Raw genomic sequence first — 12,797 nt, 5'->3', positions numbered from 1 at the left:
TTTATACCTTTCCAAAGTCGACTGCAATAGGTCCGAATGTCTTCCTCGTCTCCGATGTGTCAAATGTCGTCCTGTCATTCTTGATTTCAAATAGCAACTGCATCCACAAGTCCATATTATTGCCAACTCTAGCGCACACGTGGTCCATACTCAAGTCCCAGAGAGCCTGGAAGTTTAACCAGGTCTGCGTGTAATTTTCAACGGCGGCAACTACAGTTTCAATAGCCTTGTACGCATCAACTAGATTGGTGTACCCATTTGGCATACCGTCCAGCAAGTGTGTGTACCTTCGGATTGTCTGAACTTCGGTTCCTACTTGGAATCTTTGAGTCTGGATTCTGGGAAGTTCCAGGACATGTGCTTCCCAGGCATTCAGTGCCTGAATGAGTTGATACCTGCACTCTTCGATGCACGGCGACAACTGCATGACTTGGTTGATGATTCTAATCTCGTGGACAAGAGGCTGAAATCGTCCAACGTTTTCTTATAGGAGCAACGAAACTAATTAATTCAATGAGAGATTTATACACGACTTCTTAGTTTTCTGGGTTGTTCAAGCCCAACTGAGCCCAGTAGACATGCTCAAATATACTAAGATAGGAACTTGATAAGCCTCGAGGGACTGATAGAACAACTAACCGGAATCACTGGATCGCCTCCCAATTTGTGTCCCACTTCCGGCTCCGTGTCTTCCATTTCATCATCATCCTTCACCTCTTTGATTCCACTCAGCAACTTCTCAGACCAGGCCTTCAAACCGGCTTCTAGTCTCACCACCAGTTTCTTTTCCAGCTTCTCCTCTACAATCTTGACCCAGAAGGGCAGATTGCTGAAGGATGCCAGATTGAGTTCGTCCACAGCATCTTGGATCTTCTGGAGGATGGTGGAGAACACTTCAGAGCTGTACTCACACGTTCCCAGTTTCTCCACTTCTTTCCAAACTCGGTCCTCGATCAGTACCAGGTCTTCGGCCTGAAAGAATAATCTTCGTGTCAGCACGAGTATGGCAGATGCTACAGTATACAATTTGTCAAAGAAACTTCAACTCGTTTAACACCATAATAAATTAAATACATTTTGAAAACAATTTGTTACCAAACGATCATGGTTTACGATCGCGAAAAACTTTTAGATTGACAATCCAGACTGTACAGCTCATTATATGAGGTTGGAATAAAAATCAACCCATTTAGTATAAATAATAGTGACAATTACGAACCTTCTCATGGAAGTTGAACACCATTGTCGAGAACTTCTGCACGTAATGGTCCAATTTATAACTCTCCCACGTCAAATTACACCCCTCTGAAATCAGTTTATGCAGTTCCCTTTTCAAAACTGCCACCAGCAAACTTAGACTGTAGACTGGATCAACTTTATCACAAGTCCTGTTGTATGTCTGCATTGATTCAATCAGCGATACAGCAAACGGGTACATCTGGTTGGCCTGATGGGACTTGTTTTTCACATTGATCGGCAGTCGATGACCCATGGCGTTCAGGTCACGCACTTCTTTGTAGAGGGAGATGACCTCGGGGTCAAAGTTGACTTTGAATCTAAGTCGTGTCGTGTTGCGTACTCGAAAGCTTTCTACGGCGAAGATTCGTCCTTGATTGGCAATCAATTTTTGACTCGACTGAAAAGACAATATACTGAAAATTTCAACAGAATTTTTATAGTAACACCAACATAGGCTCCTGACATTTGCATAAAGAACGACAAAAAATAACTGCCTTTGAAGCGGATGAGTTCAGACACGTAGTAAAAAAATATATATAACCGAAGACTGAGCTTACATTTCTAGCCCACTCTTCAAACAATGGCATTGTGTCCAGTTTGGTCTTGAATGCATCTCCAGTCGACTTAAGTTTAGCTCCCTCCAGTTGCTGCTCCCAACTTTTTCCGAGGACTGCTTCCACCCTGCCTAGATAAGCGACCAGTTGTCTCTCGATCTGATTCGCCCAGATGATGCTGCCACTCATCGGGGGAATGTCTCCCACTGTGCTGACTTTGACAGCCCGGGTGGATTGGTAGTTGATCTAAAAACGGATTACATCTTAACACAATTTCACAGGTCCCTTTCCAAATGCTCTACAGTAACTTTTAGTTAAAATACAGGTTTTCGCATGTAGAAAACACTGGTAAAGCTACCTTGAACTTGTCATGAAGATGTTCGATATCATCTTTCACTCTCTGAATCAGTTGCGTCTGGTACTCTCTGATTGCTCCTCGAATATGGGGACGCACAAACAGAGCGTTGAACCTCGAGAAGATCCTGAACATCTCGTTTGCATTTCGCGCAGTGCCCAGCTGGTCTCGCAGTTTCGAAGTGATTCTTGTCTCTACTCGGTCAATTCTCTCGTCGTATCTTCGCTTCGCCGCCTCCCAACTTGTCGCACCTTAAATTATTTCAGAAATTTTCTCACCGAAATCATCAGAAGTAACGTAAGCTAACTGCCCAAAACGCAACAGTTGCGTCTGGTATAAAACCACAACCAACGTGTTGTAAAAGAAAACAAGCAACTAACTAAAAAAAAAGTTTTACGGATTGAAAATTACCCTCATTCGAGACATCCAAACAATCGATTTCTTTTATATTTTCATATGCTAGATTCACTTCGTCTATAGCATTTGCATCGCTCGCATCTATCAAATCCACGACATTAACCGACTGCTCTGTCGGTGTTGTTGCCGGGTTAGGCGCCGCTTGCCGAACAGTCGGACGAAGGACTCTGACAATCACAGCCCGCAGTTGCTCGTGTTGCTTTCGGAACTTTCGCATCTGGTCCAAACGCATTTGTAGTTTCTTATGCGCAGGATTCGCCCTCCAGATCATTTTAACAGTATCGTCTCGTTTTTTCTTCGACTGCTCTCGTAGCGCTGTAATCAATCTGTCATATTCCGTGTCCCAAGTTTGGAATATTTCAGTACATGATGCAAGTATTCTTTCGAACTCGTCGTGAGAAATGTGCATCAATTTCTGGGATCCAAGAATGTTCAGCAGTTTTGTCATTAGATCTCTTGAAATAGCTTCGATCAGTCTCAGGCACCTTCCAACTGGGTATTTAGTAGTTCGCATTTTCTTGAAGTGTTGGAAAATGCTTATCAGCGATATTTTCAGCTTGTCTAGTTCAGTCGCTGAAAGTAAATCATTCAGAGGGAAATCCTTCATCAAGGTGTTGTAGTCATTCACCAAGGAAATAGCCTGTCCTAATCCCGTGTCAGTGTCAAAAGACAACAGCGCCATGTATCTTCGACCTTGTTTCAAAATGTCCAAAGTCAGAGTCACTTCAATTGTGTCTAACTTTTCCCTGATTTTCTGGATAGCCTTCTCCAAGTTCAGCCAAAAAGATATCTCTTGCATTGCCGTCCCAGATGCGGCATCTCTATCGAGTTTAGTGACCTTCTGGATCTCTCGGATCCAGCGATTGACTCCGTTTTGAAGCGCATTCAAGAAGCTGGAGTCCTCAATTAGGTCATCAAAATCCTCGACTTTTGCAGTTCGATCTTCGTCTTTGGCTTTTTTGATTGTGGCCACAACCGTTGGGTGTATTTGCAAAATGACATCGGGTATTTCGATGTTCTGTTGTAGATGAAGCAAACTCATTTCCAGTTCGGCCAGTTTTTTCTCGACCGAGGGAGCCAATTTATCACTGTCCCGACTAAACACAAAACAGATCAAGATTATGATAGTAATGCATGATGTTCTAGAACTAATGCTGATACGTAATGTATGAATTTACGCCATTATTAGGATTTCCTTTCAAATTGGTAAAGACACAATTACTAATTTTCAGTAATTTTAATTGAAAAACATACTGAAACAAACATAGCCAACAGACAGTTAGAAAAGATTATATGAACGAAAGTAAACAGAAAAAAAGACTGCTCGTATCAGGGCGAAGCCAAGAATGTTCCAACTGCCTTTTAAGGTTTATGGAGCAGTAATAACATTAAAAAATTAAATATAAAAAAAAACGAAAATGAAATTTTTAACGAAAATCATCCCCCCACACGCCATATAAAGTACAAAAATATAGATTTCTCTCCTTGTAACAAATCAATTATGGCAAATAAGCTTCTCACTACCAATTTAGAACGATTTCTAAGACGGATTAACTCTCCGCTTCCGCGTTAATAGCGCGAAATATATCGCGCGTTAATTGTCCCAAATTGGCCAAAATGGCAATCTTTAAACCCCCCACGAAAAAGGATCACAGGTGAAATATCTTTTCAAATTTGAGCTCATGACAACAATACCTTTCGAATGATATAAAAAATCCGTCAAAAATGGCTAATTAAAGTCGAAATTTGTCTGAAGAAAAAACCCACCCCGAGCACAAATATTCCGTTTCTTTCGTATCGAAAGTCGGAACAATTGACTTATTTTTCGAATCTTAAAGAAAAAAAATAGATGCCCTTAAAGTTTTTTGAATTTCTAGAACAATTTATGATTGACACTTTTTTTATTTAATTAACTCAATTTAAGAAAACAGGATCAATAGGCAAACTTTTTCATTCCGCTGGGAAATCTAAAAATTAAATTCCACTTTCGAAACTAGAAGTCGATGAAGTTTTTCCTGACCTCTTCACTTTTGCTGTTGGATAGAGGAGTTAGCCTTTCTTTTACGAAAATAAATGAACTGGGCTTAAAAAAATCAAAAGTCAAGCCGCGAAAAATAAATTTGAGACTGAAATTTTTTTTAGAATTTTCCTGAAACAAAAAAAACGAAATCATCAGCACCTATATAAGAGTCTGAGCTACGTGCATCGACTCTTAATAAGATTTACAAAAGAATTAGATAAAGAATTCTAGCAACTAACTCATTCTTTCCAGTAGCTCTGATGTACGACTTGAAGTAAGGCGCCACCGCATTGCTCACATAGTTGTGCAGTGTCTCATACGGGGTCGCCGAGGGGTCATCCAAGGTCATGACCCTCAATTGAGATGGCACTGACTTCTCCGCCTCTATGACCAGTCCTCGTTTCAAGAACAACACACTGGCCAGGAGTTGCTGTTTTACACTTGCGAAGCTGATTTCCACTGTCACTGTGTAAACAACTTGGGCAGCAGATGTTGTGGGTCCGGCACTCGAGGGAGACCCAGGGGGTGCATTGGGATCCGCCTCAAGGTCATCTTTAAAAAATATATATTTGAAATATTAGACTATCTATTTAAATCTCTAAATCAAAACTTCGCTGACGACCAGCAGACAAATAAAATCAACTCTTGGAGACAACAACTTTCCTCTGAGATTGCCTATTAGAAAAAGATACAAAAAGGTTCTTCAATCACTGACTGCGATTCAATGCCGCAATTCTGAAAAATTCTTGCGCAACCTAAATTTTTATACTTAGAAAATCTGGAAGTTGTACACTCAATTCTCAGCTTAAAACCTGCAAGCATGCAGTAGATCTGCAAAACTGAGCGGCTAATTTCATTCAGTTCTTTCAGCAGTTAGACTAGAAAGAATTAGATTATTCTGCATGAAAACTGAATCCATTTTCTTATACCAACTACCAACTCAATAAGCTTTGCTCATAAAACAGTCAAGCAATGAAACCACATTTCACATTTGCAGTCAACTGCGGCGTCAAACATATGGTGTTTCTACACTGACATTCTTTCGCTAAACATTTCTGTTTACATAAAATTTTAATCAAACAAAATAAACGCAACATGTGTTTTCACAATATGACGAGGAAAAATCACATATCTGTCTAAGCTTATATCATCACCAACTCATAGCTATTGAAAAACAAGTTACACAAAAAGCTAGACGCAATTTTTGTAGGTGTATCATCATGACCACTATTTTATCTTCTACGACCTTGCTCAAACTAAATGTTCGGTTTCTTTCATTGCTGCCAGGTCCATTTTTTAGTTCTAACACAAGAAAAAGTTGGGACCTAAGAAATTGGAAATTTTCCAGTGAAAATTAGATCCAAGAATAGTTTTCAGATATGATAGAGTGGTATATCTTATCACAGCTCTCGCAGCCGTGATTCAAATTGCAATAAGAAAAAAAACATCCAGCAGACAGTTGGAAAACAGTCATGGACGCAAGGAAACAGAAAAAACTGAAATAATTTTTTTTAGACCTTCAAAAGAAAAAATAGATGCCCTTAAAGCTCTTTGAATTTCACGAACAATTTATGACTAGTTTTTTTTGATAAAATTAACCTAATTTGAGAAAATTGGATTAATTCGTTTAACTTTTCATTTCATTGGGAAATCTGATAAATAAATTCCATTTTCGAAATTAGAAGTCGATTACGTTTTTCGTGACCTTTACACTTTTGCTGTTCGATAGTGGAAGTTACTTTTTTTAAACAAGGAAATGTAATGAACTTAAAACGAAATCAAAAGTCGAACCCCGAAAAACCAAAAACGAGCCTGATCAAAATTAATTTTTTCCCCTGAAAAAATCACCAAGATCTATGTATGAGTACTCACAACGTTCATTTCTCTTAAAAAATCACAGTAAGATTTTAGATTATATTTAATGTTTATCTCTTTATAACATTATAATTACAACTTTTAGAAACCTTTCCATGAATCTCAAATTTTATCCTGAAAATAAGTTTAAAAAATTATCTGAAAAAGAGGATTTTATTCGTGTTCCTTTAAAAAAAATTTTGGCAAAAAAGCAATTTTGATCCATGACACTAAGGCATTTAAGCCTTTCGCGAAAACAATCGGATAAAAAGCGGATCCAAAAAAGTTAGGCTCGCAGAAAAACAAACAGACGCATCCAAGATTCGCATTACTTGCGACAAAAACAGATAAAAAGATAATAAATTGAAAAATAGCCAAATGAGTTGGAAAAGACTAATGAACGCAATAAAAAAGGAAAACAAACTGTCTTATTTATTTTTAAAATTTGCTATTTTGAATTTTAAAGAAAAAATATCTGCCATTAAAGCTCTTTGAATTTAAAGAACAATTCTGACTGATGCTTTTTGATAAAATTAAACTAAATTGAGGAAACTGGATCAATAGGTAAAATTTTATAATGCAAGGAAATCTGAACATAAAATCTACTTTCGAAACTAAAATCACGTTTTTGTGGCCTTAACAATTTTAGTGTTCAATAGTGGAGTTTAGTTTGCCTTCCTTCCAACAAAAAAGAAATGAACTTCAGAAGAAATCAAAGTCAAACCGCGTAAAATCAAATTCTAGCGTGGACATGTTATAAGACTTTCCTGAAAACATTCATTTTTCTTAAAAACTGTAAAAATGTAGCAGCAAAAAAACGGATCTAGCTAAACAAATTCTCCCTATTGCTTAGAAATATCTATTCACCCCCATCAAAAAATTAGCATTTATTGTCGTCCAAACAAAGCAAAATTTTTTACTTGAAAATCATAGTTCTCACCATTAAGAATGGAGAGGAAATTTGTATTCAGGTGTTTAAGTTTTTTCTGGATTTGTTTTCCACAAGAAAACAGGGACCACAAATAATCGTCGGAAGCGGTCGAGTGATATATCAGATTCAAGCCCTTTTCATCGTGATTCAAAAAAACTGAGCTTAAAACTTTTGACTTTCAATTCTCGAGCGAGTAAAGCGATACAGTAACGTACGTTATATCAGTATTAACTTTTGTTTAGGCTTTAGGCTCTTAGGCTAATGCAACAATATTTGTACAAAAAACTAAACTTATCATTTTTTTGTTAGTCATTTGATATTTAAGACAAATGTTTTCAAAAACAGCCTAACTCACGGAACTTTTTTGCGCTTGTAGAGTTCTTCCATCACTACCCGAACTATGAACCACACTATTTTGAATGAAAACGAATAAAAAAAATTTAAGAAAACATTCTGTGCTACCTGCGCAGCTTCTAATTAGGCATGTAACAGCTGTCGCAATTTACAGCTTTCCAGTTGAAAAATTTTTATTTTTCCTGCATTCTGATTGGTTAAAAAAATATAATTATTCTGCTGAATTGGGAATATCCTCCCCTTTCATGAAACGGGAAGGTTGTTATATAGATCCGGAAGAAAATTACAACAAAGCCTTTAGATAAAAAAAACCTACAAGTAATGAGAAACAAAAACAAGGTTTTGCGCAGAAGCAAAGCGAAGCTTTGCACCACTTGTGATAAAAACGGAAAAAAAACACAGCAGCTAGCTTTTTTGAGACGAAATCCACAAACTAAAAAAAAGGAATTAGACATACAGAACAACTGTTGGCGTCGAAAAAAAAATCTTAAATTTTTCTCCGATTTATTTGCAGAAAAATTTTGATTTTTTAAAACGTATTACTGGCAAGAAAGCGGTAAACAGGCTTCATGAACCATTTTTTTCTGGAAAGAAGTTTTTCTAGTTCACTGTTCTTATTTTCAGGCTTGTAAACGAATTTTTCTCAACACTCATACAATTTTTTCAAAATCTTTATTTAACATTCGATTCACGATTAAAAGGGCTTTATTATATATGAGTCAGCCCATTCCAATTAATATTTGTGGTACCTGATTTTGCGTGGAAAACAAAAAAAAAGAAAGAACTTGAACACACCCGAAGAATGTTCGAGCAATAAGTATAGGAAAACAAGATCTATCAAGCGCTAACTCAGCCAACACGTGTGTAAATGCTCGTTGAGCCGAGAAATATCATTTGGTTCACCGTGTCACACACGAACGCAAGCATTGACACAGAGGCGAAGCGGAAAATGTGCAAATCAAAAACGTGGAAATAAGCCTCGAATTAGTAAAAACTTGGCTATGTCTCGGATACGACCTACTGCGACCTAGACATGAGTCTCACGCACTAACCACTCAGCCGCGGACGCTTAATTAACAACAAGCATTAGCCACAAATAAAGCAGATGCTATGCATATTCCAATGTTACAGTGAAATTTCCATAAAAAAAGAACATTGTCAATGAACACCTATATTTGCGAGTTTAGAACAAAGAAGGTTCGTACTAAACGCTAACACCTATATTTGCGAGTTTAGAATAAAGAAGGTTCGTACTAAACGCTTTAGAATAAAAGAAGGTTCGTACTAAACGCTAACTCTCACAAGCTAGCTAGTGTGAATAGAGGCAAAACTGCGCTTTGCATTCACTAGCGAGATAACGACAAACATGCAGCCCTATAAATTGAAATCAGAAAAAAGACAACGTGTCGGATTCCAACCTCCGACCTCGAGAATTGGCGTATCACTTCCTTCCATTTCAGCCACAGACGCTTAACGATCGGCAAACACTGGCCACAAATCAAGCAGAGAACAGCTGCTATGAAACTTCCAATGCTACAGATCGTGATTTTAGCAAAAGTGCTACCAATTGGGCCTTTCTATTTGCGAGTTGGGTTGAAAAATTTAGAGTCATACTAATGTACTACGCTCGCTTATGAAAATATATGATCTCTTTTCAAGTGATGTAACACGAGACGACCAACCTGATCTCACATTTTCCAAAACCGCTAAACCTTAAAAGCGAATTCAACAGATTTTGCTTAACTAGTAGTTGTTAACACGAAAAACGTCTACTTTCCCATTAGACAACGCTTGCTAAAAGCAAGCGCAAAACAATCCGATAAATTCAATACGCCGAAATTGATGTGCAGACCTAAGTTCCCCAGCAATCACCTCAATTTATTTGAATAATCAGTTTTCCCAGTTATCTTGAAACTTACAGGCCAAAAAAGAAAGAATAATCGTTGTTATTAATGAAGAAAGGCTTACGCTTAAGAAAAAAGGATTCGTTTTATCAAAGAGAAAACTGTGGTCATGTAAAAACAGAGTGAAGTTTTCACTGTCAATTTTTGGTAATAACACTTAAAAAATCCTTGCTGCTAAGGCTCTTGGAAATACTGAGCAATTTTCACGGTAGCGAAAAACATTTCAAAGTTAAAAACGCGCCGTAACATAGGCCCAACATTCAGAAACTGGGAACATTTAATGAAACGTTTAAATGAACGTGTAACGATGTATGGGGTTTGATTATTGTCGATAGAATTAACCTTCTCTTTTATTTGGTTTTATGACTAACACGCCTTTGATTGCAACTGGCTGGAGATAAAACTCATAAAGCTACCTACTCCTGGTCAAGAAATGATCATAGATCATTGAAAGACAAAAACAATGCAAAATAAGCTGTTCTACAGTTAATCTTTGCTATAGCAAAAATTGGACCAAAAACACCTCGCAATTTGCAAGAAGTCTGACTTAAAATACCTCAGAAGTGAAACAGCGACAAAAAAGAATTTATCTTACCTTTTAGTACACATTTTCTCACAAGAAGTGATTTCGTTGCTGCTTCAGACATAAATTTTTTGAACAATTCGATATTTGTAGTGATTTCAATAGTTTTCTCTAAATTTCCAGAGGGTGTAATAGCACCATCCTCAAGCATGATCGGCAAAATCTTCCGCAAATATTGCTGAAATGTCGATACTTCGGCAATTTCAACAGTAGGAGGAACAGTTGGTCCAGCTTCTTCTGAGCCACCGGGATCCACTGCGCCAGTAGGTGGGACATCCACCACTGACGTCATCTTTCAATTAAAACTAAAATAATCATTGATTTGCATAATGTATACTAACATACTTATATAATTTATTTCCATCATTTCAAGAAAAAAAACTATGTACACAATTTTTATCATATGTTTAATACAGAGATGACGCACCACTAGCGACACTACAAAATAATAACATTGCAAGCTAGCAGACAGAAATTGAAATGAAAACCACCTAGTCTAAAAAAAATTACCGAATCCACAAAAACTACGAGAGCTTGTCTCAAACGATGTTCAAGTTAAGGAAAACATGTCAGCATCATACTAACCGGCGATTAATACAGATTAGGAAACATCTAACGAGCGAAAAAAAAAGACGAAAAAAAACCTGGGTCAAAGACCGTTGAGCCGAGAACAAAATGTTTTCATAGGAAATTCTAGACATACAGTACGCATAATTTTTTTTATACAGTACTGATTATTTCGGCCTCTAGCGATCAGTTCTTTTCTTGGACGTCCATTGCGTCATTCAATAGAATGTGTGCTGTACATGGGGACCAATCGTTTAGCAGATCAATCTTTTAGCATAAAGTAAAAAATGAGTCTTTTAGCAGACCAACGTAATGAAGTCAAAAACTGAAGTTTTCTTGATACGTAGAATATGGCCGATTTTAATTTGAGTTACGAAATGTTTCATATTGTAGCAGCTAGCTCCCTGTTCCACAGCATCAGCACCCTTAAAACCTGTGAGAAAAAGCGTTATGAGAGCCTTGTTACAGCAATTCCTGGCCTATCCCTTAATAACAACTTGCTGAACCAAAGAAAGAACCTCCGACGATTACTAGAAGACAGTCCATTGAAGGAGAAAAAAGTGGTTGTGTGGCACGACGTTGTGCACAACACCATTAGCAGCCACAGAACAAACAACTATCGCCCAGCCGGTGTCGAGGAGCTGACAAACTATTTGAAGTCGAAGAAGCAGCAGATATTGGCGATCGTCTATTGCAGAAGGGAAGGAACGCCCGACTTGTTTAGTCAGCTTCTCGGCACAGGAGTGCTCATTATTCCAGCAACAAAACGGCTACTCTCCAAGAGCAAGCAAAATGACCCTGCGCAGCTCAAGGAATATTTGAAGCTGCATCAGAGTGCTGAATTGGAGCTGAAATCTCTGCGATTGGTAGTGGCACACAAAAAAGGCTGTCAGAGCTGATTGGCAATAACGATGATTTTAAGAGCAAGGAGTTAACACTAAAAACTTAAGTCCCAAATTATTTTTGGTTTTTTATTTAAAATGTAATGAAGTGATGGATGATTAATTTACAGGCTCAAAAAGACGGTCAGCTTCTACAATTAAGACAATTATCTCAAGAATCAACAACAAAGCTATCAACTTCAAAAACACAACAATCTAAATTAGCGACAAAAAAAAATTACACGCACAATAACACTCTTCTGAATTGAAGCGCAGCGGACCAAAGAGTCGCTTAACGCCAATGTCGCGTTTGAAGTTAGCTAAATGATTTTATGAGTGTTCTGAGTCTATTAAAAAACCGGTCTGCTAAAATCCCTAGAACCGTTATACATTTCAGATGCCCATAGTTTATCTAGTTCTGCTTTAAATGTGTTAACCTGTTGGTTGATATAATCTCTTTTGATAGTGAAATCCAGTCATTAATAGCTGCTACGGAGAAAAAGAAGTTTCTTGAAGTGGTCCTGGTCTTTCAGGTGAGTATTTTGTACGGTTTTTTCTCGTGTCCTTTTGATTAATTGAGAAAAGTCCTTCAGTTGCTGCTACAATACAAATTCCTTTTAAGTTTTTCTAATTTGTAATAATTCTCCCTCATTTTCTTCTGTATTCGAAAATTGGGAAATTCAACATCCTAAATCTGTTTGAATAGTTAAATATGAGCATGACTGGAAATATTGTTTTTTGCGCGTCGTTGTACATGTAAGATTACGACCTTATCTTTCAAAAGGTATGGATTCCAAGCTCGGTTTGCGAACTCTAGGTGCGCTATCACTAATACCTTGTACAAGGTTGTCAAAATATCTTTGCTCAGGTTCAGAAAACTTTTACTTACAATCGAAAACATATTGTTCATCAGATTCGTTTTCGAGGCAATGTGTTCTCGAAACGTTAATTTCAAATACAATAACTCCTAGTTTTTTCACAGTTTCTACGTTGCTTAAGTATGACTTACCATCCGGAATGTAATTATGTTCTGGTAGCTTTTTCCTTCCTGTTGAGGTTACGCTGGGACATTTTGACATGCTGAACTTCGTTAGGGTACCTTCTGCCAATTTTGATATTCCGTTTGGGTCTTGCTGCA

At 37.5% G+C, this 12,797-nt stretch overlaps 1 protein-coding gene across 5 annotated transcripts in view; it reads right to left on the bottom strand.

The window, feature by feature from the left end:
- Positions 1-10,513, bottom strand: part of LOC134841105 (cytoplasmic dynein 1 heavy chain 1-like) — an 80,472-nt gene extending 69,959 nt beyond the window's left edge. For all 5 annotated transcript variants that reach the window (XM_063856887.1, XM_063856886.1, XM_063856888.1 and 2 more), the window contains exons 1-8: positions 10,224-10,513; positions 4,825-5,137; positions 2,560-3,662; positions 2,152-2,399; positions 1,797-2,039; positions 1,220-1,636; positions 640-972; positions 8-463 (exon numbers count right to left, since the gene is read on the bottom strand). In XM_063856887.1, coding sequence (XP_063712957.1) covers positions 8-463; positions 640-972; positions 1,220-1,636; positions 1,797-2,039; positions 2,152-2,399; positions 2,560-3,662; positions 4,825-5,137; positions 10,224-10,503 — 3,393 coding nt within the window. In that variant the 5' untranslated portion in view covers positions 10,504-10,513. The remainder of the gene's footprint in view (positions 1-7; positions 464-639; positions 973-1,219; positions 1,637-1,796; positions 2,040-2,151; positions 2,400-2,559; positions 3,663-4,824; positions 5,138-10,223) is intronic.
- Between the last annotated feature and the right edge of the window lie 2,284 nt (positions 10,514-12,797).

Source organism: Symsagittifera roscoffensis, chromosome 3, assembly GCF_963678635.1.
Source record: "Symsagittifera roscoffensis chromosome 3, txSymRosc1.1, whole genome shotgun sequence".
Taxonomy (NCBI): domain Eukaryota; kingdom Metazoa; phylum Xenacoelomorpha; order Acoela; family Convolutidae; genus Symsagittifera; species Symsagittifera roscoffensis.
Note: the sequence above shows the minus strand (reverse complement) of the source record. Positions and strands in the feature narration are given on the sequence as shown.